The sequence below is a fragment of the Varanus komodoensis genome, unplaced genomic scaffold, assembly GCF_004798865.1.
Source record: "Varanus komodoensis strain SLA01 unplaced genomic scaffold, ASM479886v1 scaffold34_1, whole genome shotgun sequence".
Classification (NCBI taxonomy): domain Eukaryota; kingdom Metazoa; phylum Chordata; class Lepidosauria; order Squamata; family Varanidae; genus Varanus; species Varanus komodoensis.
In genome coordinates, this window is record NW_025335854.1 from 4,357,360 (window position 1) to 4,379,930 (window position 22,571).

The 22,571-nt window shown below is 42.2% G+C and overlaps 2 protein-coding genes across 2 annotated transcripts in view; one reads left to right on the forward strand and one right to left on the reverse strand.

The window, feature by feature from the left end:
- The window catches only part of TPR (translocated promoter region, nuclear basket protein), a 50,844-nt gene extending 43,354 nt beyond the window's left edge, over window positions 1–7,490 (forward strand). Inside the window, exons 45-51 of the mRNA XM_044439165.1 lie at window positions 680–774; window positions 937–1,040; window positions 2,137–2,232; window positions 3,664–3,820; window positions 5,337–5,455; window positions 6,347–6,445; window positions 7,270–7,490. Coding sequence (XP_044295100.1) covers window positions 680–774; window positions 937–1,040; window positions 2,137–2,232; window positions 3,664–3,820; window positions 5,337–5,455; window positions 6,347–6,445; window positions 7,270–7,325 — 726 coding nt within the window. The 3' untranslated portion in view covers window positions 7,326–7,490. The remainder of the gene's footprint in view (window positions 1–679; window positions 775–936; window positions 1,041–2,136; window positions 2,233–3,663; window positions 3,821–5,336; window positions 5,456–6,346; window positions 6,446–7,269) is intronic.
- Window positions 7,491–7,539: 49 nt separating this feature from the next.
- Window positions 7,540–17,153, reverse strand: PRG4 (proteoglycan 4). The gene is made up of 6 exons (XM_044439131.1): window positions 17,081–17,153; window positions 16,219–16,358; window positions 12,135–12,291; window positions 10,712–10,918; window positions 9,872–9,997; window positions 7,540–7,643 (listed from the first exon to the last, which is right to left on the reverse strand). Exons 1-6 carry the CDS (start codon window positions 17,151–17,153, stop codon window positions 7,540–7,542), a joined length of 807 nt encoding a protein of 268 aa, XP_044295066.1.
- Window positions 17,154–22,571: the final 5,418 nt, after the last annotated feature.

The window sequence follows — 22,571 nt, forward strand, 5'->3', positions numbered from 1 at the left end:
TTCATTCATCAGGTTTGTGTTCTGGCAGGCTGCTGGCCTGTTTTAGGCTGCCTGTTCCGGGCATTTCGTGTGTGCTAAGTGGATTGAATAGTTGCCATGAACATCCTTTCCTTGGCTACATGGGTGTACTCCTTTTTCAGGGAACAATCCTTCAGTTGATCCCAAACTAAATGCGAGTGTGTTTTCATCTCTGCATTTATTTTACAGATGGGAGAAAAACAATTAAGAATCCTTACATCTTTCCTTGGGAACCATTTCCTTGATTTATTTTCTCTGTCTTGTTCATCAGCTCAAAATATAACACTGGAGAGCCAGTGTGGCGTAGTGGTTAAGAGCATGGGACTGGGACTCAGGCGATCTGGGTTCGAGTCCCCACTCAGCCATGGAGCCAACTGGGTGACTTTGGGCCAGTCACAGACTCTCAGCCCGACCTACCTCACAGGGTTGTTGTTGTGGGGATAAGATGGAGGAGGAGAATGATGTAAGCTGCCTTGAGCCCTTTGTAGGAAAAAGGCAGGATATAAATTGAAAAATATATATATAAAATGAGCAAATGCTTGAGCTGCCAGTGGCAGTGGACTGGTTATTAAAGGTGCTCCTAGTTAAAGATGGATGGAGTAGCTATTGGAGCTGTTAAATAGCTGTTGAGTTTGCTTGTCATTTTCATGTTTGTTTTCAGCAACAGCACTTCTTTGATGATGAAGACAGGACTGTTCCGAGCACTCCCACATTGGTGGTACCACATCGTACGGATGGATTTGCAGAAGCAATTCAGTAAGTGCACTCGGAGCGGTGACACTGGAAGGGAATAAGTTTCAATTTCAGGACGTAATGGCTATGAAGTTACCCCATTTATCCATTTCCTTCTTCCCCGTACATTATACTGAAGAGGAATTAATTAGTAATATATCATACTAAAGTCAGCCTTTCTTCCAGCTCCCCACAGGTTGCTGGAGTTCCTAGGTTCAGGTTTGGACCTCCTGAAGATATGCCACAGACTTCTGGTCAATCAGACCTCGGGCAACTTGCATCGCAAGGAGGTACAAGTATCTGTTTTATAAGCAGTGGGCTGCAAACCAAATATAATCCAAACATATGATTCAGCTGTGATAGGTTCCCACTGCTGTTCTAGGCAAAGTAATATCTGGCCTTCCTTGAAAAACAGCTGAGGTGCTAAAGTGTATGACATAATTTATAGTAGCTCATTCCCTGCCTGTTTAAAATAATGCCATAAGCAAATTTCTCCTACACTTGCAAACATTTCATTTTCTCAGTTAAAACAAAGCCAGGATTGTAGCCTGCATGGCATTAGAGAAACCTGGGTGGTAAATTCTCAGAGACTGTGGAAATATTGGTTGTCAGGGGATGGGGAAGGACACTGAACCCTTTCTCCCATCATTATCACATGGCAGCTTTTCTTGTGACTCCTTCTTGAGTCCAACACGTCTCTGACCCTCATCTGTTTCTTCTAGTCCTCCACTCTTTTTGCCTTTCAGTCACCCAGTTCTTCATCAGTATTTGGCATAGCTGCAGACCCAGAATTTTAGAAGCCAAATAAATGAGATATAAAATTGTGAAGGGTATTTTTTATACCTGTGTGAAATATACAGTCTTTTTCAACACAGAAATCTAAAGGAAATAATCAAAATAAAGTTACAAAATGATAGTCCAGTGATGGATTCTGATTCTGATTCATGCAACTTTTCCAATAGTATGAAATTGGAGTGCCAGGAGTCACAGTACTTTACCTCATCCTTGTTTGTTTGTTTCGCAAAACTTAGGAAACTTCCTGACTGTGTGTTCTTTATTATTTTACATCCATCTTCAGTAAAGGGCTATTTAGATCCTTTTTTAGTTACTGGCATTGAATTAACTGCACAGAAAAACATTAAGAGAAAAGTAGTACTCTTTGGACATCCAGTGTAAGGACTGCGGCTGAGAAAAAGATAAATTATTCTCATGTTTACAACTACATTTATTGCCCCTATGTTTATACCGCCAGTAGCTGAAGTGTCATCCCTTCTGTAGGATCCTTGCCAGAACCATATAAATATCAAACTGGAGTGTGGCATGAACTCCCCTGGGGACAGGCTGTGTATTCTGCTAACCCTTTAACTCCTTCTCAATGGCTTGCAGGGCTAGGAATCTATGAAACACCACTCTTCCTTGGCCACGAAGAAGAATCAGGAGGTCGTAGTGTCCCGACCACGCCACTGCAGGTTGCGGCACCTGGTGCGTATTGGAATTTTCCAAATAGCGTGTTGTTTCAGCAAGGTGTGAGATCATAATGGTTCTTTCTGTGTGACCTTCTTGTGGGGACAGATTGTGCCATCTAAAGAGCGGCTTACGTCTGGTGTCCAAATAGGGATCAAGGCTTGCCTTGTTTAACAAAAACCCAATTCTAAGCAAGGAGGTGAAGGGTTTGCATTGCAAGAGTCACAGTTACCCATTTGCACTATCAAGATAAACCACTGTGCTGTATTTAAGTCATGGCGCCATGTGCAGGGCACAGTTTCCGTAGTCACCCAGGTGCATCTTGCTATGTAGCGCAGACCTGGGCAGCAGGTCTTAGCGGTGGGGGAAACCACCCTCCAGTTAACCTTGCAGCAGCCCATGGATTAATGGAGGGTTCTGCTCCGCTCCCATGAGTTATGTCTTCTGGGTTCGGACGACAGGACAAGCTGCCCCTGGGGGTTGTTATAGGAGGTGAAGTCAGATTCTGCCATAATTCAAATAGGACCCCACGGCCTGATGGTGCAAACCAGGACATTCCAAAGTACATGTGCAAGGTCCTAAAGTAGAGGACCTGGAATAAGGAATCCTTTCAGCACCAGCTTATAGACTTTTACCAACAACAATGAAATCCAGATTTGTAGTCGGGGGAAAATCTGAAAATGTGCTGCCGGTTTCTGCTTAAAAGGTTTAGATGTCAGCAAGCACTAGGAGGTTTCAGGGACCTAAGACTGTTAACATCTTCACATAGTACAGCTTTCAATCCTTCCAAATCTCTCCTCTCCCTACCCAACTGTCAGTCTCCTGTGTGCACATGCTTTAAAATTCACAGCTATTTTCTATGCGTATTCCCTCAAATCCTTCCAATTCTTTTTAATAGTGCATTTCAGCATGATTTTAATATTTATTTTTGAACCACATAGAGATTGTTTCAAGGGATATTTAAGTTTTACTAATAAATACATGGAATTAATCTCAAACCACCTTCCTTCTGGATGAGATCGTATCAGAAATAAACATAAAGTTCTACAAAGCCATGTCTGCCCAAACTGCTTTCCAAAGCAGAACCCAGCCCACCAGCCATGTATGGTGGCTGAACAAATGTTTGGCAGCCACCCTGAATTTGCAGTTCCCGGGAAAGTGGTAAAGCCAGACTCTTGAATCCCGAGTAAACCTCCGTACGTGGCAGATGAATGGCCTCGTAAGTTTTGGTATGGCAAGATGCAGATGCCAGCAAAGCATTGACGTATGTTAGTTGTAAAGTAAGGCATGTCAATTTTCATAAAATCAGCCGAAAATGAATTAATGTCCATGGTCAGAATCTGAAATTTCCTGTTAGCAATTTGTGTGTGTGTGCGAGTGGGAGAAGGGGAGGTAGAATTCTTAGATAATTAGATTCTATGCTCTGCTTTTGCCCTTGTTTGTTTCAAGTTTCAGTCTTCACTGAGAGCACTGCTGCTGATGCTTCGGAGCATGCCTCCCAGTCTGTCCCCATGGTTACAACATCCACTGGTAACTTATCCACCACTTCAGAGTCTGGAACTGGAGATGATGGTGATGAGGTTTTTGTGGAAGCTGAATCAGAGGGGTAAGTTCAACTATTCATTGGGTTAAGACTTAATCCTGCCTGTAGTGAATGGCATGCATGTAATTTTACTTGAAAAGCCTTTACGAAGCTACATGGCAAGGAATTCATTAGGTTTTTCAAGAATATATTCCTCTTAGGGCGCAAGGCTATGCCCCTTTAGCCCCAGAAATGTCCTAGCTGGTTAGCGGGTGCTAGGAGTTGTGGCACTTTTGCTCTGTCTAAACGTGCTTACGGTTTCATCCGTCGTGATTTGGTATCTTTAATCTAAACACAGTTGCGCAAAGATCAGAGTACTCCAGACTCTCCTGCATTTCTGGTACTCTACACATCAATTTGTGCTTTGTTCTGGCAGTGCCATAATTCCACCCTGCCTGAGTGACACTCTGCAGTGAGCAGTTTCTTACAGATCTCCTGCATTGTTAGGATCTTCTATATCCATAGAAAATGCGCTTAACCCAGACTTGTCATGCAAAAGTCTGTTCAGCAGTTAAAGAATGAGGAAACTATGGATGTGCGAGGAATCCATTTGTGGGTAGGAATCTGCTGGATTCCCCCAGCTCAGCTCCCTGGGCTCCAGTCCACTTGGCAGTGGCCCTAAAAACATAACTGGAAGAATTGCCAGCAGAAAGTCAGTTGGACAGAAAATATCTCTGCAATTTCAAGTCGAATGTATCTAAGAATCAAGCCTTGACACTTTGCTGTGATTCCCAGCACGTCCCCTGAAAGCTTTGCATGACCCAGTGTAAACTGGAATGGTTCCTTTATCTATGAGTAATCTCTATAAAGAGGAAACCTCCCTAGTCTGCCAAATTCTGACCAAGAAACAGAAGATGAAGGGGCAGGTGAATCATGTTTGAGGTATGGCTTTTGTCCCTCACAAATGCTGTTCCAGAGCGCAGCCCTTTACATTCTCTCCTGCACGTGAACGAATGGCGTCCGGTGGGACAGTGTTAAAGCACTGCATTTGAGAACACTAATGGTAAAAGCAAAAGCTGCCACCCACCCTTTCCACTGAGTCTGCAGGATATGCAACGCGGGTGCTCGGAATCCAGACTCAGCACTGCCTGTTGCCCCACCCAGAGATGGAGGTTCTGCACAAAATAAAGGTCCTCCTTTTTCTCCCGCTCTGGCTGCCTTTCTCCCCCTCTCTCATAATGGCTAATATTTTACTAGTGCAGGACTACTGGATTTCAAGATAAGGACTTCCTTCTCTGCGTTGTCATCATCTCATATTGTTCCATATGTTACTTATATTATTTCATGTGTCATCTCATATACACTAAATGTTACTGATAATCAAGGCTTATCGTGCAGTCCTGTCGAAATTCAGTTGTTATTTTTTATGAATTGAAGAACTAGCAAGGGCTTTGACTTCCATACTTGTCATGTTAAAAGTTTCAGCTCCAAGAAAGAATTTTGGAGAAGACATAGGAAATCAACATTGCATGGTAGCACAGTTTGTTATGTGCTTGAGTGCGTCATTTTAAACCTGTTCCTGGCCTTCCCCTTTCCACAGAATTACTTCAGAGGTTGGTCTAGAAATCGATAGCCAGCAAGAGGAAGAATCGGCTCAGGCTCCGGACGAGTCAGACCTTCCTTCTACTAGTCAAGATCCTCCTTCAAGTTCATCTGCCGGTATAAGTCATTCTCATCAAGTCCTGACATTGGTTGGAGGATTATTGAATTTGCATTGATACAGGGCTGCCGTATTAAGATGAACCAGCTCTAAGTCTCATTCTTCTCATCCCACCACCTTTTGCCTGTTGATTGTGCTCTGTTCAGTATGGGAAGGGAGGTCCCTTGTCTGACCCCATGATTAGGGAAAACAGGGACTCTGCATAGATCCTTGCAGCTTAAAAGGTCTAACCAAGCATATTGCTCTCCAGAATTTTGACTAATCCAGCAAATTTATTTTGCTATCCTTTCCTGTTGAGTAGGGATGGATAAATCAGTCTGCTTCCAGTTCATATCAGTTATTTATGTATTCACCCAGAAGTCCATCTGCTTATCTGTAATGTGTTTTTTAAAAAACTACAGAAATGCACATTTTCCCTAAGGTGTTTGTGTAATTCTCCTTAAAATACACATTTATGTATGCTTTATTCAAGCTGAAAAGGCATTGCAAAATTTATAATGGTGAATGAGCTCAAAGAATAAATGCATTCTAATACACATTATACTCCAGGGAGTGTTGCTTAGGTTGACCCTCAAATTGGAATAAATTTTCCAGCATCCCTCCTGAGTAACTTTCTCAGTACTGGAGGTTTTTTAAATCTCCTTTTACTTCTGAAGTACAATTTGAAAAAAAATCATGTTAGCAAGGGAGCAGCATGTAGAAAGAGAAAGCCCAGATGCATTTCCATTTACAGCTTTTATTTGCTTGGAACTTCACAGATCTGAAGTACAAGAATCAAGAGATGAGCATATATTTTGAAAATCAACCGTGACTATACTTACTAGCACACCTTTATACAAGTCACTACAGCCATGGCGTTACTTCTTTTTCCCACACTCTTTCTCTTTCAGACACAAGCAGCAATCATCCCAAGCCTTTCCGACGGGTTAGACTCCAGCCACCAACCTTACGAACTGGAGTTCGTGGTCGTCAGTTTAACAGACAGAGGGGTAGGTGGCCTTCTTTGCTAGCACGGCTTTATTAAACCTTACATGATCTCTAAGAAGTTTCCCTGCTTGCTCGTAAAGAAAATGGATAATGTATTGAATAGTACCAACAACATGCACAGGGTTTAAGTGGGATCCTTTGCCCCAAAAGCCTTAACATGTCAACCCAGGTATTGATTTGGAAATGACAGCTTATAAGGAAAGTATTTCAGATGTTAAGATGATCTGAAACAGTGCATTATTTTTTGTACAGGTACATGAGTTACTCTAGCCAGCAAAAAAATAAATTGAAATAGTTCATTGGTAGGATCTTATATGAAATAGTAATTTTTAAAATAGTTTTTTTTTAAATTAAAAGCTTTTCAGAGGCAGTGATAACTGACATTTCCTAAAGAACTGATCCATTTTAAACCTGGAATTTAGTTCCATGAAAATAAATTAGAACTTATTCCAAGTAATTAGTCTTTACTGTCAATATGCCAGTCAACTCCAAACTGAATTGTTCCCATAACCTTTAAGAGAGGAATCGGTTTAATTCTCAGCAACACATTTGAGTGAACCAGAAGGCATTCCCATCACAGTCTGCTCTTTTTGCTAAAATCTCCAACCCAAATTAAGCATTTGGTGTCTGTTATGCTTCTTTCTATGGAAAAACTGTCTTATGTATGATTGTTAAATTATTTTCCTAACAATAATTTTCCAATAGATGAACATTTGTTTTCACAAATGGGTGGGTTTCCATGGAATCATCTAATATTTAAAGTAGCAAAGGGCTAATAGTAGAGAATTGGAGTAAAAGTATTTAAATTTTCTACTTTTTCTTACAGGTGTAACTCATGCAATGGGTGGCAGAGGAGGCCTAAACAGAGGCAACCTTAGTTAAGTCCTGTACAAATTTTCTGGAAATGGTGTATACTGTCTAGTCTGCCTTTAATCTGTATTAGTGTAATGGCTGCCGAGCTTCAATCAGTTTTTTATTTTAAATTTGGATTGGTGTATGAACATTTCATTGTCTTTTATTAATAAAAAAATCAGAGGAATTGTCAAACGTGGTTGCATTTCATCTGTTACATTTCATCTGGCTCTCCATTTCCAAATCACTCCAGAGGACACTTGTACCAGGCGCTGGACACGGTCTGTCCTGTGTGCTGTGTGACTGGTCTTGCTATTCGGCTTCCTACATCCACGTGGTAGTACTGATCTGGAAGAGAAAAAGAGCCATCTAGGTGTAGTCGCATTACATCCATCAGACAGACCTATCTTGAAGCTTGAAGCTCCACTGTCTCCGAATACACGGCAGTGCCTTCTGCAAATACCCCAATATGAGTTTCAAATAGATCCCCCCTTAGAAGTCACTCCTCTTGAATTCAAGGAGTGCAAGTACCTTGCACTTGGGAAACTTTATTTATATAACTTATAAACAGAGCTGCCAGGTTGCTGATGGGAACTGGGCGTTGTGCTCACATGGCTCCAGTCCTCCGTCAGCTTCACTGGCTCCCCATCGAAGTCCAGGCCCAAGTCAAGGTGTTGGTTATCACCTATAAAGCCCTTAACAGCTTGGGTCCTGCGTACCTAAAGGAGCGCTTACGTCCATACGTGCCCTCCCGCCCCTTGAGATCGGTGGCAGAGGCCCTTCTCCGCGAGCCCTCCGTGAAGGACATTAGGAGGGTGAGTACCCGGAGGAGGGCCTTCTCTGCGGTGGCGCCCAACCTATGGAATGCGCTTCCCAGAGAGGTCTGCCTGGCGCCATCATTATTTGCTTTTCGGCACCAGGCCAAGACCTTTTTAAAATGGCATTTTAATTATTGATTTTATTTATTGATTTTAACAACTTTGGCCAGGATGTCTCCAATTGCATTTTATTGTATTAATGATATTTATTTATTTGTAAGCCACCCCGAGGCTTAGGCGAAGGGGGCGGCATATAAGTCTGCTAAATAAATAAATATGCCACCCCATTCGCCAAAGCCTTGGGGCAGCTTACAAACATAAGTTACCCCAGTGCCAGGTGGAAACTTTCCACCTGGCACTGGGGTAACTTTCCAAAGAGGTTTCTTGCTTGACTGTTAACATCTGAATTTTAAACCATTCTCATACAGCTCAGAGCCTGGCACTCTGGCTACATGTTCGATGCCGTACTGATTTCTTGCTAGAAAAGCAATTCCTTTTGCAGTCATGTTGATGGCCAGGGGCTCTCCTGATACCTTGTCACGAGTATTGTAGCTCACTTAGAAAAGCTTTCCCTGAAAGAGATTATTAGCTGCCCACTGGCAGAGAGCTGCTACTCAAAAGATTAGTGGCCCTCGGTACCTAGGGCATTTCACATAATATGTTGCCTGCCTTCATTAAAGCATTTGGTAAATGGCTTAGGGCCTGGTTACGTGAAGGAGCCTCTCCTTCCATATGTGCTCGCCCACCCCTTAAGATCTGGGGCAGACTCCCTTCTCCAACTGCCCTCCCTGAAGCAGATTAGGAGGGTGACTACCCGGAGAAGGGCCTTCTCTGCAGTGGCACCTCGACTGTGGAATTCACTCCCCAGAGAGATTCGCCTGGCGGCATCACTTTATTCTTTTTGGTGCTAGACCAAAACCTTTTTATTTTCCCAGTGTTTTAAGACCTGACTGTTTTAAGTGGGATTTTTATTAACTGCTAAATTTTAGGACACTGTTTTAATTAATTTTTTTTTCTTATATTTTATCGTTAGACCATCCCAAAACTTCAGTAATGGGTCAGTCTACAAAAGTTTTAAATAAATAAAGTTCTGCACAGTGTGCTACCAGCCTCATATTGGTAGTTCAGATATTCTTCAGGTGAGATAGCAGGCAAGCTTTCTTCTGTGAAGTGGTGCATTTCTTCACAGATAATCTGTGGGGGGCCACGCATGTTGGGTCACCCCGTTCTCTCTCTGCCAGGCTTGCTTCTGCTCTCTTGCCTCCTGCCACCTGCTTTCCTCTACCGCCTCCCCTCTTCCCCTTCAGCCAGCTTCTAGGCAAAGGACTGCTCGCTCTTGCCAAAAGTTTGAACCAATCGCATGCCAAGGGATTTGGAAATTCGGCTGAGGGTCACAAGCCACCAGAAGGATGGCATTTGAATTCATCTGGTGTAACTTACTCTGCCACGGCTCCAATTGGGAACTACATCGCATTGAGCAGGCCAGGATTTACTTAAAATTGAGTTTTAATGTAAATTATATTATGCTTGAGGTCATATTGAAATCCAGTGCCTGCTTTTTCCTCTTTAAAAGCTTACCGAGGTAAGTCACGGATCCCTTCCTGTTCAGCACTTCAATGAATGTTGGGGATGTGGGGGAGACAAGGGTGGCATGCTCCCCTTTTACAATTGGGGGTCTGAAGTGGAGCACATGTGAGAAGTAGCCAGAAAAGTTGGGCGTTTTTTGGAGATGTTCGTCACCTTTCAGCCGTAACATACCTTTAGAGAAAGCATAGTAGTCATAGCCATCTGGCTTCTGATCGTTCGGGATTGAGATGACCGAATTGATTTCCTTTGGGAATCCTCTCCAGTATGATGCAACTTGGACCTCTGGCTGTAGCACTCCTGCAAACGCAAAATAATCTCTCTTGAAATTAAGGAAGGGGTGTTCCAAAAGCCCTGGAAACTTTTATCCTGGTTCAAGCATAATGCTAAGCCATGGCGACACAGAGAAAGGAGCAGGGTGTGTTTTCATGCAGTGGCACTCAGCTCCTCCCATACGGCCAGGAGGAGGGAAACCCAGAATTTCACTTCAGTGTAGCAGATGCTTCGCTTGGCACATCTGCAAACCAAAAATTATGGTTTAAGAGAAACTAGTCAATTGCTAAACAAACTAACTTCAACCCTAGATGGTTTTTTTGCTTTGTTTGGCAGACTAGGGCCTTTTAAAACCAACCCGTAATTCTTAGTTTGTATATGATGACAAACTAGAGGTCTCCTAAAACTGAAACAATGTTTTGGTTTATTCCTCCTCCTGTTTGGGGGCAGAGGAAAGTGTAGGAGCTTTGTCATTCATGCAGGTTAATTCCTGCTTATACATGTTTTAAATTGTAGTTCAGCAGTGTGGGTGAACCAGCTTAGCCCATGCCAAAAGCAAAGCAAAGCAAAGCAAAGCAGAACACCTAAGTAGCTTAGAGACAGACAGACAGACAGACAGACATACAAATGCATCCAGTGCTACAGTCAGGCCTACAGGTGGTTTTAGCTTGAATTTCATGGGATTTAACAGCATAATTATGTGAGGCTATAATGATTACCAGTAAGAAATGATGAAGCTACCTGTTGGATAATGGCTGATCTGAACAACTGGGTAGTGTTTGATTCTGATGCTGCGGAAAATCTGATGAGGTCTCACTGCACGTTCAAAGCGCCGCCTCTTCCTAATCACAGCCTTTGGTTTATACATTGGATATTTCACAGTCCTGACTTTCTTCTTGCACTTCTTTGTTCCTTCTTGTTTGTAGGTATATTGCTGGAGGCCACCCCCTGTAACAGAGAAAAATCATACTGACCAAAAGGAAAGATGCCAATTATGCTTCTTTTTTATTTGAGCCCTGTTTCTTGTTGTTATTGATTAATATTGGCAGCCCAATCTATTATTAGTATGTCTCGAATTCAGTATTCTTATAGATTTCCTGCTTTGCTTTTTGAAGAATGGAATAAGTATACAGCTACTCAGATTAATCTTACAGATAGATAAATGGAGATCTGAATCTGTTAAAAATCCAAATAGGTTAAGTCATTTAATTAATTAGATTTTGTTGATTAATCATGTCTTGATCTGTTAAAAGGCCATCAAGCTGGTGCATAACAATTGTGTTTGTAAGCCGCCCCGAGGCTTCGGCAAGGGGCAGCATAGAAATGTTCTAATAATAACAACAACAACAACAACAACAACAACAACATGGCAAAACCCTAGGATAATCAAGGTGCAGTCCTAGGCATTCTTAGGCAGAAAAAGCTTCTATAGCACCCAGGACTGTTTAGACTGTTCTGTCTAAACATTATAGGATGGTTTTGAAAGACCATCCTATACACACGGACCTGGAAATAAATCCCATTGAACTCAGTGGGACTTACTTCTGAGTAGACTTGCAAAATGGAACTGCAATAACATTAAAGCACTAAAATGTCATTATCTAAAAGGATGGCTGCATCATCTTTAAGAATGCTTCTTTCCCTTTAAATCCACTGGCTTTGCTCATGCGAATTTATGCACATTTAATTGATTGGAATAAATCAGTCTTAAATGACACTTTTCTTACTCCCACCAACTGATAGTATTAGATGTAATGTAGTACCTGTAAGCTGTCCTAGACCACAATGCAACACCCGCCGGTGAAATAATTTAGTGCACTACCCTATGGTTGGTGGACAGTCTCTAGATAATTATAGGTAGAGCTGTAGCCCCATTTCCAACTTGGAAAAGCAGGCTGTGATTAAGGCTTGGACTCTGACCTGGGAGTGCCCTCGCCCCGCTCCACCATTGCAGCTGGCTTGGTATTTTGGCGCATGATGGAGCAAGGAAACCATCTTCATTGCCTCACTCTTGTCCATTGGGTGCCTGTAACCTCCTACGTTGGAAGGCATCAGGGGAGCGGCATTGAAACACATTGCCCAATACACTGATGGATGCTCAGTATTTGCATTCTTTTCGCTCATAAGGTATTCAAGGAACATATTCAAGGAACAGGGAACCCACCTTTTTTGAAGAAATATACAGATTCTGGCCTGTTCCTGTGTTTACCCACCGAGAGAGCTGTTACAATTTTCCCATTCAGTCCTCCAAATCCTTTTATAATTGGCTTGGGATAATGCTCATCCATTTTATCATTGGTGAAGCGCCAGTACTGCGAATCCTGAGAATTAAAATGGGTGAGGTTACATTGAGTCATAAGCTATATACTGAATTAGACACTAATAAAATGTAGTCCGTTCATTTAGAAGTGTAACATCAGGCTGATTTCAATATAACATATTTCTTCCATGGGGGGATACAGGAGGAAAAAAATTACATAGGGAAATTATTTTCAGCTGTAGAGCACTCTTGCAAAATGGTGGTAGATTCTAGGAAAGGTCCCTTCCCATGTATGCTTGTGTCTGTTTATTGCATAGATCATGGCTCAGCATAACCTAAAAGGTCATACAAATAATTTAAATTACCATCAGCAATAAAATGATATTAAAACAAGATGCATATTGTGAAAATATATATCATTGTTGGGAAACCAGTACAGCAAGAGGTGTATCTAGTATGTTCCCTGTGCAAAATGTCCCACGGGGTAGAAGTTGCCACCACCATGTTCTCCACCAACTAAAATGGCATTTGGAGCAAAGGAATCAGCCCTTGATTCAAGAGCGCCACTTGGAGGAAACACATGTTGCAATTCTTCTGCAAATAGCCAGGTCTACAGAAGGATTCTCAGTTGCCAACTGTCTCCATAAGATGTTGCTATGAAGGGGACAAGGGCAATAACCCTGTTCCTGCATGCTCTCTTTCTCTGGAACACACCCACAAACTACCTCTTCCCATCTCAGTATTCTGGGTCATGTTCATTTGCACTGGTCTGGAACCCCATGGGGATGTTTTTACATGGGCGAAGATCACAGCAGGCATTACTGTCCGGCAAAGGGTTAAGTCTACTTCCCTGCCTCAGAATGCTGCCCCGTTGTAAAGCAATGTGTTTTAATTAAGGGTTAAGTGGGTTAATGCTGCCCCAGTGTAAAACAATGTGCCTTCGGGAGGGGACCCACTGGGGAACTCCTATGAGGCTGTACTACAACATTGGGTTTTATCCCTTAATACTGCTCACACACAGCAAGCTTGAGAATACAAGGTCTAATGGTTGAGAGAGGGACGTATAGCATTCACAGCGTTTTCCATGTGTAGGAGGCTCTGCGTGGCAGAACGAGCCATGGTGGCTTCTTGTGCAGAATGGCTTGTTGGTCCTCAGAAACCTGTCCTGGTGTTTCAGCGTGACACATCTTGGTTCTAGAAACCATGATCAGAAACCACAGTCTGCACTATGGTTTCCATGCCATGGTTTCTCTGATTAGTCAAATAGGGCAGCATTGTTTCCATGATCTTGGTGTGAACTTATCAGAAAGCTCTCTAGAAAGAGTGGCAGCTGCTACAGAAGCTGCCCCAGCCATGTGTGGTGGGGTTGAATCTCAGGTGTGGTGGTGGATGGGATGCACACCAACACTGGGAGGACTGAGCAAGGGGAGTGGGAACCACGCTAACAGAGAAACTATGTGATCATCCATCAGGCACATCCAGGCCACAAAAGCCATGCACCATGGAAAGCACTCAAGGTTGCTTGTTGTGACATGTGAAGTCAACCATTGTGTGAGATGGGCACACAGGTTTCATTTGCAGAATCCTTTCCTTTGTGTATTCTATCCTTAACCGCCAAAGTGTCCCCAGGATCATCAGCTCATGAAGAAGCTCTGGGTAATGGAATTTTAGGAGCACCAACACCTCATATAAGTAAAACTGGGAAGAGACATAGCTGCTAGAGAGATTTAAAATAACGTCTGTTTTGGTCCTCAAGTCACACATTGTGCAGGAGTTAACCCAAGCAGGGCTAGACCAATGGCACAAAGTCAATTCACTACAAGATGGCCAAATCCATGAGGTCACCAACATCATATGTGTCACCTGAGATTTGTATTCTGGACTGATGCAAAGAATCCTGGAAAGTCCTTCTAGGATACTATTGCAGGAAAACATCTCAGGCCAGATCTGATCTTTCCTAAGAGACACCCTCATTATATCTTGGGATCATTGAGTGTAGGTTGCTGGTGTTTCGGGGTGTCTTCAGCTTTTAGTAAAGGTAAAGGTTTCCCCTTGACATTAAGTCCAGTCATGCCTGACCCTAGGGGGCGGTGCTCATCTCCATTTCCTAGCCAGGGGAGCCAGCGCTTGTCCGCAGACGGTCTCCGTGGTCATGTGGCCTGCATGACTAGACACTGAAGTACACGGAACGATGTTACCTGCCCACCGAAGTGGTACCTGTTTATCTCCTTGCATTTGCATGCTTTTGAACTGCAAGGTTGGCAGGAGCTGGGATGGAGCAATGGGAACTCACCCCATTGTGCACATTCGAACCGGCGACCTTTCGATCAACCAGCCCAGCAGCACAGCTGTTTAAACCACTGGGCCACCTGCAGTCAGCTTTTAGTACTATTTAAATTTCCTGCTGAGGAATAGGAAATATTTAATATGAGGTGTGGTAGAGCATTCTGGTGTTTCTTGGAAACTACTTCTGTTCCTCAAACTGTTTCCATATTAATTTTCCAGAAAGATGTTTTTACCAGGTGCCTTGACTCTGGGCTGGTTTCCCTCATTCAGAACTCTCACTGGTGCGCACCAAAACCAATTTGTCATTCTGCCCAGCAGCAGAGTTTATAAATGAAGTTTGGGAAGGACTCAGTTTAAGGCTGCAATATATAGCTAAGTAAGTGAGATCAACTGACTTTGAAAAGCGCTCCAAATTAACCAGGCATCCTTTGAAATCTGTTAAGCATTTTAATATAGATTTAAAACTATCAACAGTGAGCATCTTCCTAGAAGAGATATGAAACAAGGGGGTGTCTTTCCTTAGATATTGCTTGTTGTCACACATTCCTACATCCTCTGAAGGCATGTAAGCCATTTTTCAGAATAATTGCTTTTTCTCTGCAAATGCTATCAACACGCACAGTTTTACTTCATTAAAAGTGAAAACATTTATGTCTGTATCTGAGCCTTACTTGGCTGTAACAAGAGCTTGACTTGCCTTCTTTGAGTGCCATACATCATACTGCACTAAAAGCATGAGGCTAAAAATGCCGTATCCCTTTGCTACCTCTGACACAGTTGACCACTGACTCCAACACGAATCTCACCTCTGCTTTGAAATCACCAACAATTGCTTTGTTTGTAGATGGTTAGTATGGCACACAAAACTAGACAATGTGTTATTTAGGAGTTAACACATCAGCTATTTGTATAGTAACTCTTGATTGTTGAGGCTCCTAAATAACCCTGAGTGTTTGGGTTGGGCATCGCACATGTTTCCACTGGATTTCAAGAACTGCTGGGTTAACTAACCCACAGTCTGTTGTGTGACTGTTGTTATGTCACAATACTGGGAGTGTTTAGTCATAAATAAGTCCCGCTATGTTCCTTGGTACCTAATCCCAAGTGGCTCCACTTAGAGCTGCAGGTTTAGACATGCTTAAGTCCTCTTACTCATATTTATCTTTTATTCTTCATAGATAAGGATTGATACAGGCCATGGATGATGTAGTTGAAAGCAAAACAAAACACAAGAACTAGCGTATCTCAAAGAAACCTTGTCTGGACTGCTGCTTCTTGACATGGTAGTTTTTCATGAGGAGGGAATATTTTTTGTTTTACTCAGAGAAGCATTTGATCCTGTGAGTTCCCTCCTTCACACTTGAAGAGCTACAGTCTAGACAGAGATTATCTTTCCTGTTGAAAATGAGGGCTTTTCATATCTGACCAAAACAATCAAGAAAAAGTTCGTTTTGACTTCTGCCAAAGACATCTAAACCTGCAACAAACAGATCAGTCAGTTTAAGCCTCATATCGATTGAACATTTTGTTGTCGGATGGGTCTAATTTGCTTAATGGTAAACAGTGCAGAATGTGATGTTTTGAGTGGAATTTCTTTGCTCATATTACTGCAGCGTTCCATATTTCCCGGTAATGATCAGCACATGCAAATACTACCTGGTCAATGTGCCAAGAGCCACACTATAGAAGACAGGTGACCCACCTTGAAAAAGAAAGTTTTGCCATCACAATTGCATCTAGAGAAGACTGTGTCAATGGGGGAAGGGATGCCCCACACCTCGGTGATTTTGCGTGGTGAAGGTGACGGTGCGTTCTCTCCATCCAGCAGCCAGTAGTAATGACCTAGAAAGCAAGCAAAGACTGAAGGTGTGAAGAAAGAAAGGGAAACGTCCAGATCTTCATCCAATGGGGCTCCCTTCGTGGAGCTCAAATGGAGCTCAGAGTCTGCAGGGGTCAATATTTTCTATATCAACCTGCTTGAATGCTTAAGAGAGAGGGAAAGGATGACCACCACCCCCACACACATGGCCTGCTGGATTGATGTTTGGTAGCTTGATGGCAGTGATTACCTTCTGCAAGAAAGGGGTACTTTGCTGATCAGTTATTGAAACATCTTTGCCCCAAACCGGTGAATAAAAGTCCTGGTGGTGCTTTGTTCTGATTTGATTGGTATTGCTGCGATACTTCTAATATTGCTTAATAAAATCTCTAAGTGGTCACACTGGCAGTGCCACTGGTGGCTCTAGGTTTTTGAGGGGAAGACGCCCTCAGTGATCTCCCTCCTTCTTCTTACCACTGGGAAATAGCAGAAGAACCAGCAGGTTCCAATGGTGAGGGAGAGGCTCAACTTCAGTGCGGGCCCTTGGCAGGTAGGCAAACATAGCGACCTTGGACAGCAGCCCTGAGGGTTGCAATGCTGGCGGGAAGTATATTCCGATGGATAAAGGGAATGCAGTCTGTGAATCCCCAGGAAGGGCCACTAACTTTCAAACCTGCGCTAGACCAGGGCTGAAAAGTCCCGGCAGTGTGCATATTTACGTTTTTCCATATTGAAGTTAACTTACCTCTGAATACAGCTAGTGATCCATTTTGTAAAGGGACTATTCCATCGGCCGGCTGCCGGTTGCACAGATTCATCTCACTAGGTACATCTGGGACAAAATAATTAGCGATTTCTATTTTTAAAACCCAAGTTTTAAATAGCAAAGGATTTTCTCATAAATAATATAAACCTAACGTAAACCTAACAGTTAACTTATATTTAATATAAATTGTTTAGTTTATGATAATAAATTTTATCCTATAACCTAATGTTTCCCAGATATAATTATGCAATATTTTGAATAATTAATTGAATTAATATTCTTAATATAATAATAATTTAATGATTGATTGATTGATTATGAAGAAGAAGAAGATGATGATGATAATTATTTAGTTGCACTGGCTGTTTCTAGAACTCTTCCAGGATCCCATTTTCTGCTCTAAACTTAGACCACACATTCCATGTACATAATCCTTCAAGTCTTAATTTTGGCATATAATTTAAAAGGACACTATTGCATACCTTATTTTCCATATATTACAGCTTTTTTGATTCAAAAAAGTATAACTTACTCTATTAATAAGCTTACCAGCAGGTGTCTTTTAACTCATTCATCCGCACAAGACTGATTAGGTTACAGGTGAGGCTTAGATGTACGCATAGGTTCATGTAGGCATAATTCCTTGAGCCACTCAAACCGCATCTTTCCTCTCAGAAGCCAAAGGCAGGATTTAAGGTCCCACCCATGTTTATCCTAACAAGTCTATGAGATTGGTTAGGTGGAGACAGAATGACTGCATCATGGAACCTTTATGGCTTAGTAGGAATTTGGACCAGCGTCTCTCCATCCCAGTCTGGAGTCTCTACACCTACAATGGTCCACTATACAGGGACACCTATGGTTGAGAAGACCATGCTTTTTGATGATTTGTTGTTGCTAAATGTAGTGAGAGAAATGACCACACTTCACAGGTGTGAGCATGCATATGTGGATGGAAGCACATCTTAAATAATGCCAATGTGATAATGCAATGTAGTAGTATTACTACTAGTAGTAATGTGCTGTAAGTCAATAGAAATGTTGCCCTTAAACCATGAAATCTGGCTTCAAATTCCTGGTTGGCCCCAAAGTCCAGTGAGTGAGCTTAGAACATTCACTTTCTGTCTAACCTAACTCACTAAAATATTCCAAGCATAAAATTAGGGACTTGAGAATTTCGTTTCTATGCACCAATCATGTGGACATGTCTTCTTCACAAACTTGAAATTCAACTCAAGCAGGAGTACTTTACCAAGAAAAGTTCACAAATTTCCAATTGTATTCAAACTATGCATTTGAAATGCACATTTAAATGCACATCTAACAAAGCATTTTGTGATGCAGCACACCTGTGTGAAGCTTCAAAAACTACACACCAAAAATAATGCTTCTACCAATCAAAATGCACATTTTCCCATTTGACAAAGCTGGACCCTAGGTTGGAACATAAACAGGATCAAGTTGACATGAGCTCTGAAGAGATATTTTGAGAACTGGGGTAAGTCCGAAAATTGGTGATTCTCCCATTGCTCAGTCAAATGGGGATGGGGAAGTCCATGTTGACCATCAGCATAAACATGTAATAAAATAAAAGCATGGCATAACATAGAACAAAAATTCAACTTGACTTCGTGGCCATCCAGCATTTCCACAGCTGGGATTTGAAATTGGGGTCACCTTCTCATTAGACCACATTGGCTAATTGACCACCCCTGATTCGTTTAACAATTACTACAGCCTTTTCTACTTGAGGCGTATTAGGGATGAGACAAACCCTGTCAGAATCCATCCCTCCAAAAATTCATGGGCTTCCTCTTGTGCTCAGCCTAGTCTTCCAAGGAGAACTGAGCCAAGAGAAAGTCCACAAACACTTGCCATTCCCAGTGGTGCAACCAGCAACCTTCTTCCATGTCACCAGCAGAAACCCAAAAGGCAGATGTAGCTGGTATGGAGGAAAGATGCCACTTACACATTGGTCAGGGAGGGTCGCTCTCCCAGTGGGCATCCCATGACCAAGCTCCTTCAGTGTAGAAAGCACACGGGGCTCACCAGCAACTTGGGTTCTGGGTTTCCATGATGTGGATTGAAGCCTGGGAGCTGAGCCCAGGGAATCAGATGGTTTTCTACCCCTGGATAGATTCCTGACACATCCCTAAGGCACATATCCTAGTGGGAATATTACAGCATCCCTTGCACAAAGTTGTGCTTTGTTTTTCTGGGGTTTTCCTGTCTGCTTTTCTGCATGTGCCTCCATGTCCCATTACACAACACAAAGTGTGCTGTGACCCAGAGCAGAACTGCACTAGAATTCTGCAGCAAATAGTGGTGCCATCTAGAAAAATGCCAGACTTTTCCTTGTGCAAAAGCTGAAAAATTGGCCAGAAAATTCTGCAGAGGCCCTAGAAGTTGATGAGAATGATGTCATGGAAAGCCACCACAAACTTCCATGAGTGATGGATCACAAGTGTGCAATAAATGCCTGTGGAGAGAAGCCCTGTGGGTTCAGACAGAAGCATAGCCTAGCTGGGGGACTTCTTTCCACCTAAAAGAGCATAGGATTGCATCTTAAGTTTGTAAAAACAAACTTTACCAACAAATCCATATAATCATAGTTAAGAAGATGCAAGATCAGTTGAAAGTGCACTCCTGCTGAAGTTATGCCATCGAAGGATCCAGTAAGATATTGATTTATTGGGCGTATTGCATAGCCTTGTGAACTCAGTGTTAAAATCAGCATTATGTTCTTTGGATTCAAGCCAGTTTCTATAGGCATATTAGTAATGCGCGAATCTGTAAAATGCTATAAAGATTAAGTAAAATACAACAAGAAATATTAAAGAAACATCAAAAGTAGAAGGAAAGGGCCCAATTCATATTTTTATACACTTTGCATGCAAGCAAATTTATCATGCCCCGACTGTTCCAAAAGTAATCAGTTCTAGCCACTTTCTCTCATTAAATATTGCAAATCTGAATAGATTTGGAAATACTTTATTTGATGACATATAATGCTAGTTCATTCAAAGATCTATTCCCATCGATCAGCTTTTCTAATTGTGCTTATATTACCCTGTAGATGAACTGATACAGGAAATGTAGACAGCAAGTCTATATTGAGATCTTCTGAAATCTCGTGTCATTTGAAAACTCTAAACGTGTTAGAGTGCAATGCCTTGTCAAACCAGTCCTGTGATGGTTTGGTTCTTTTCCATGGTTATCCTTGGCACTAACCCTTTCAGAAAAGGCATGCATTGCTACATTTCTACCCCATCATTTCCTCACCAAGGAGCCTAGGGTGACTTACATGTTCTTCCAGCTCTCCATTTAACTTCACACCAACCTTTTGAGGTACATTAGGCTGAGAGCCAGTGACTGGCCCAAAGTCACCCAGTAAGCTTCATGGCTTAGTGGAAACTAGAACCCAGTTCTCCCAAGTTCTAGATTAACGCCGTGGCTACAAGAGTGAAGAACCCATTTGATCTTTCAGGATCCCCCAGATGATTGCTTTCTTTCTCTTAGCTCCATTTCCATTTCCCAATCACCCTATGACTCCCACATGAAGCTTGCTGTATGCAACCCTAAATCGCCCTCCTAAGACTTAGTCACTGTCAGTAATAGCTTCAAGGTAAAATCAGCTGGTACGTTTGGCCCCACTCATTTTTCCTTCAGCCTCACCCACCACTGGAATGAGGGCTGGAGAACCTCTGCAAAGTGGAATCTAGCCCTCTGGCTGAAAGTGGTTCCCCATCCTTGTCTGCTCCCTGAAATGGAGGACTTCAGCTGATCAGCTACTCCATCTGGGATTAAACCACTCTGCTGTAAATATCAGATTAGAACTGGGGAGACCCAGCTTCTACTCTGCATGCAGTCATGAAGATCAGGGCCAATCCCAACTTTCGGTTGGACCTACTAGACCTACAGGATGGAGTTGTTGCGAGGATAAAATTTGGGGAAGAGAAAGAACAAAGCTCTGCCCTTCCTCAAAGGAAAGTCAGGGCAGAAATGGAATGAATGAATGAAGGATATCTGTCCCCTTTCTGGGCTCATTAAATTCAGCAACACCATTCTAAAGAAATGTGGACATAAACTTCTTGCAGTTCATAGCAGGAGCATTTAAGTTTTCCTAAGCAATAACTAAGGAAAGTAATAAGTCTTACCAATACAAGACTGGAAAAAGTGGCTATTATGATTGCTGTGTTGACTACAGAATTAAAGATGTTCCTGAAACATAATCATTGGCAGTCTGAAAAACAGGTGAAGGGCACCTCTCCGCACACACTTCTTTTAACATCTAACCACCATCAACTATACACTTTTCTCCCTGACTCTCCAACCCCCGTCTCATCTTTATGTATCTTCCAGCTATATAATTTCAGTGATACCCATCCTGATTACAACAGTAATAACTTGCTTGTAACCACCCAGGAATCAAATTATATAGGACTGCATATCGTTTTTGTTTAATTTTTACATAGAAAAGTATGGAAAATGTACCTTTATACAGCAGGGATGTGACAATCTTCTCTGGTTGAACATACTCTGTAGTTACGTTGACAATCCTCTCTGGAAGTCTAGCTGTAGATGTAGAATATGTCATAGTAGGGTAATAGATCACTCGCCTTTTTGTTGGGATAACTGTAGTTGAAGTGTAAGGTGCAATCTTGCCAATGGTAGAAGATGAGGTGTCAGGAAGGTTTGAAGTTGTAGTCACCTGTGTTACTGTAGTATTTGTGTTCTTGTTAGTTGGGCTTTCCTTGGTGGGTTCTCTATCTGAAACAAGATCAATTTTTGTATTAGTTGTGACATCATGTGTTCTTTTTTCTGGATGTTCAGTTGTATTTGATTGGGTGGTGGTTGCAGTTGTAGTAGTAGTTACAGTCCGTGTAATTTTTGTGATGACTTCTGACTTGATGTGGTCACCTGGGTGGGGCCATCTAGGATTTGGTTCTGCTGTGGTAGTTGTTGTTGTTGTGACAGTAGTGATGTTGTCTAAGCTGTCACTTTCATCAGTCTTAGGGGAATTGCGCAATGGTTTGGATTCAGTTATGATGGTGGTAGTTGTCTGAGTGACTTTAGCCGGCTTGTCTGGCTTGCCACTTGTATCAGGATTTGGTGTATCACTTGGTGAGTTAGACTGTGTAATGATTGTTGTCTCTGTCAGTCTTGTAGTATTAGGTTCACCTTTAGGTGAATTAGGTTGTGTTGGTGTTCTTTCTCGCATTTCTGGACTTGTTGAAGGAATGAGAGGATCAATGTCAGTAGGACTGGTCTGATCAATCTTTGTCAATATTTTCTCTAAGATTTTAATAATTGATTCAGGTTTGTCATTTTTGTCATCAGTGTCAGGGTGAGGTGTGTCACTTTTTGTAGTAGTCTCAGTTGTTCTTTTCTCTGTGACAGTCGTAGTTCTTTCAGGTGTGTCATTTTTGTCATCAGTGTCAGGGCGAGGAGTGTCACTTTTTGTATTAGT

What these genes read in the sequence shown, in the direction of transcription:
- PRG4 (XM_044439131.1), bottom strand. Translation starts at nt 17,153, where the DNA reads ATGAATCTGTGCAACCGGCAGCCGGCCGATGGAATAGTCCCTTTACAA. An exon ending in TGTATATTTCTTCAAAAAAG is followed by an intron (nt 10,919 to 12,134) that starts GTGGGTTCCCTG and finishes TCTCTGTTACAG; the next exon opens with GGGGTGGCCTCCAGCAATAT. An exon ending in CTACTATGCTTTCTCTAAAG is followed by an intron (nt 7,644 to 9,871) that starts GTATGTTACGGC and finishes TTTCTCTTCCAG; the next exon opens with ATCAGTACTACCACGTGGAT.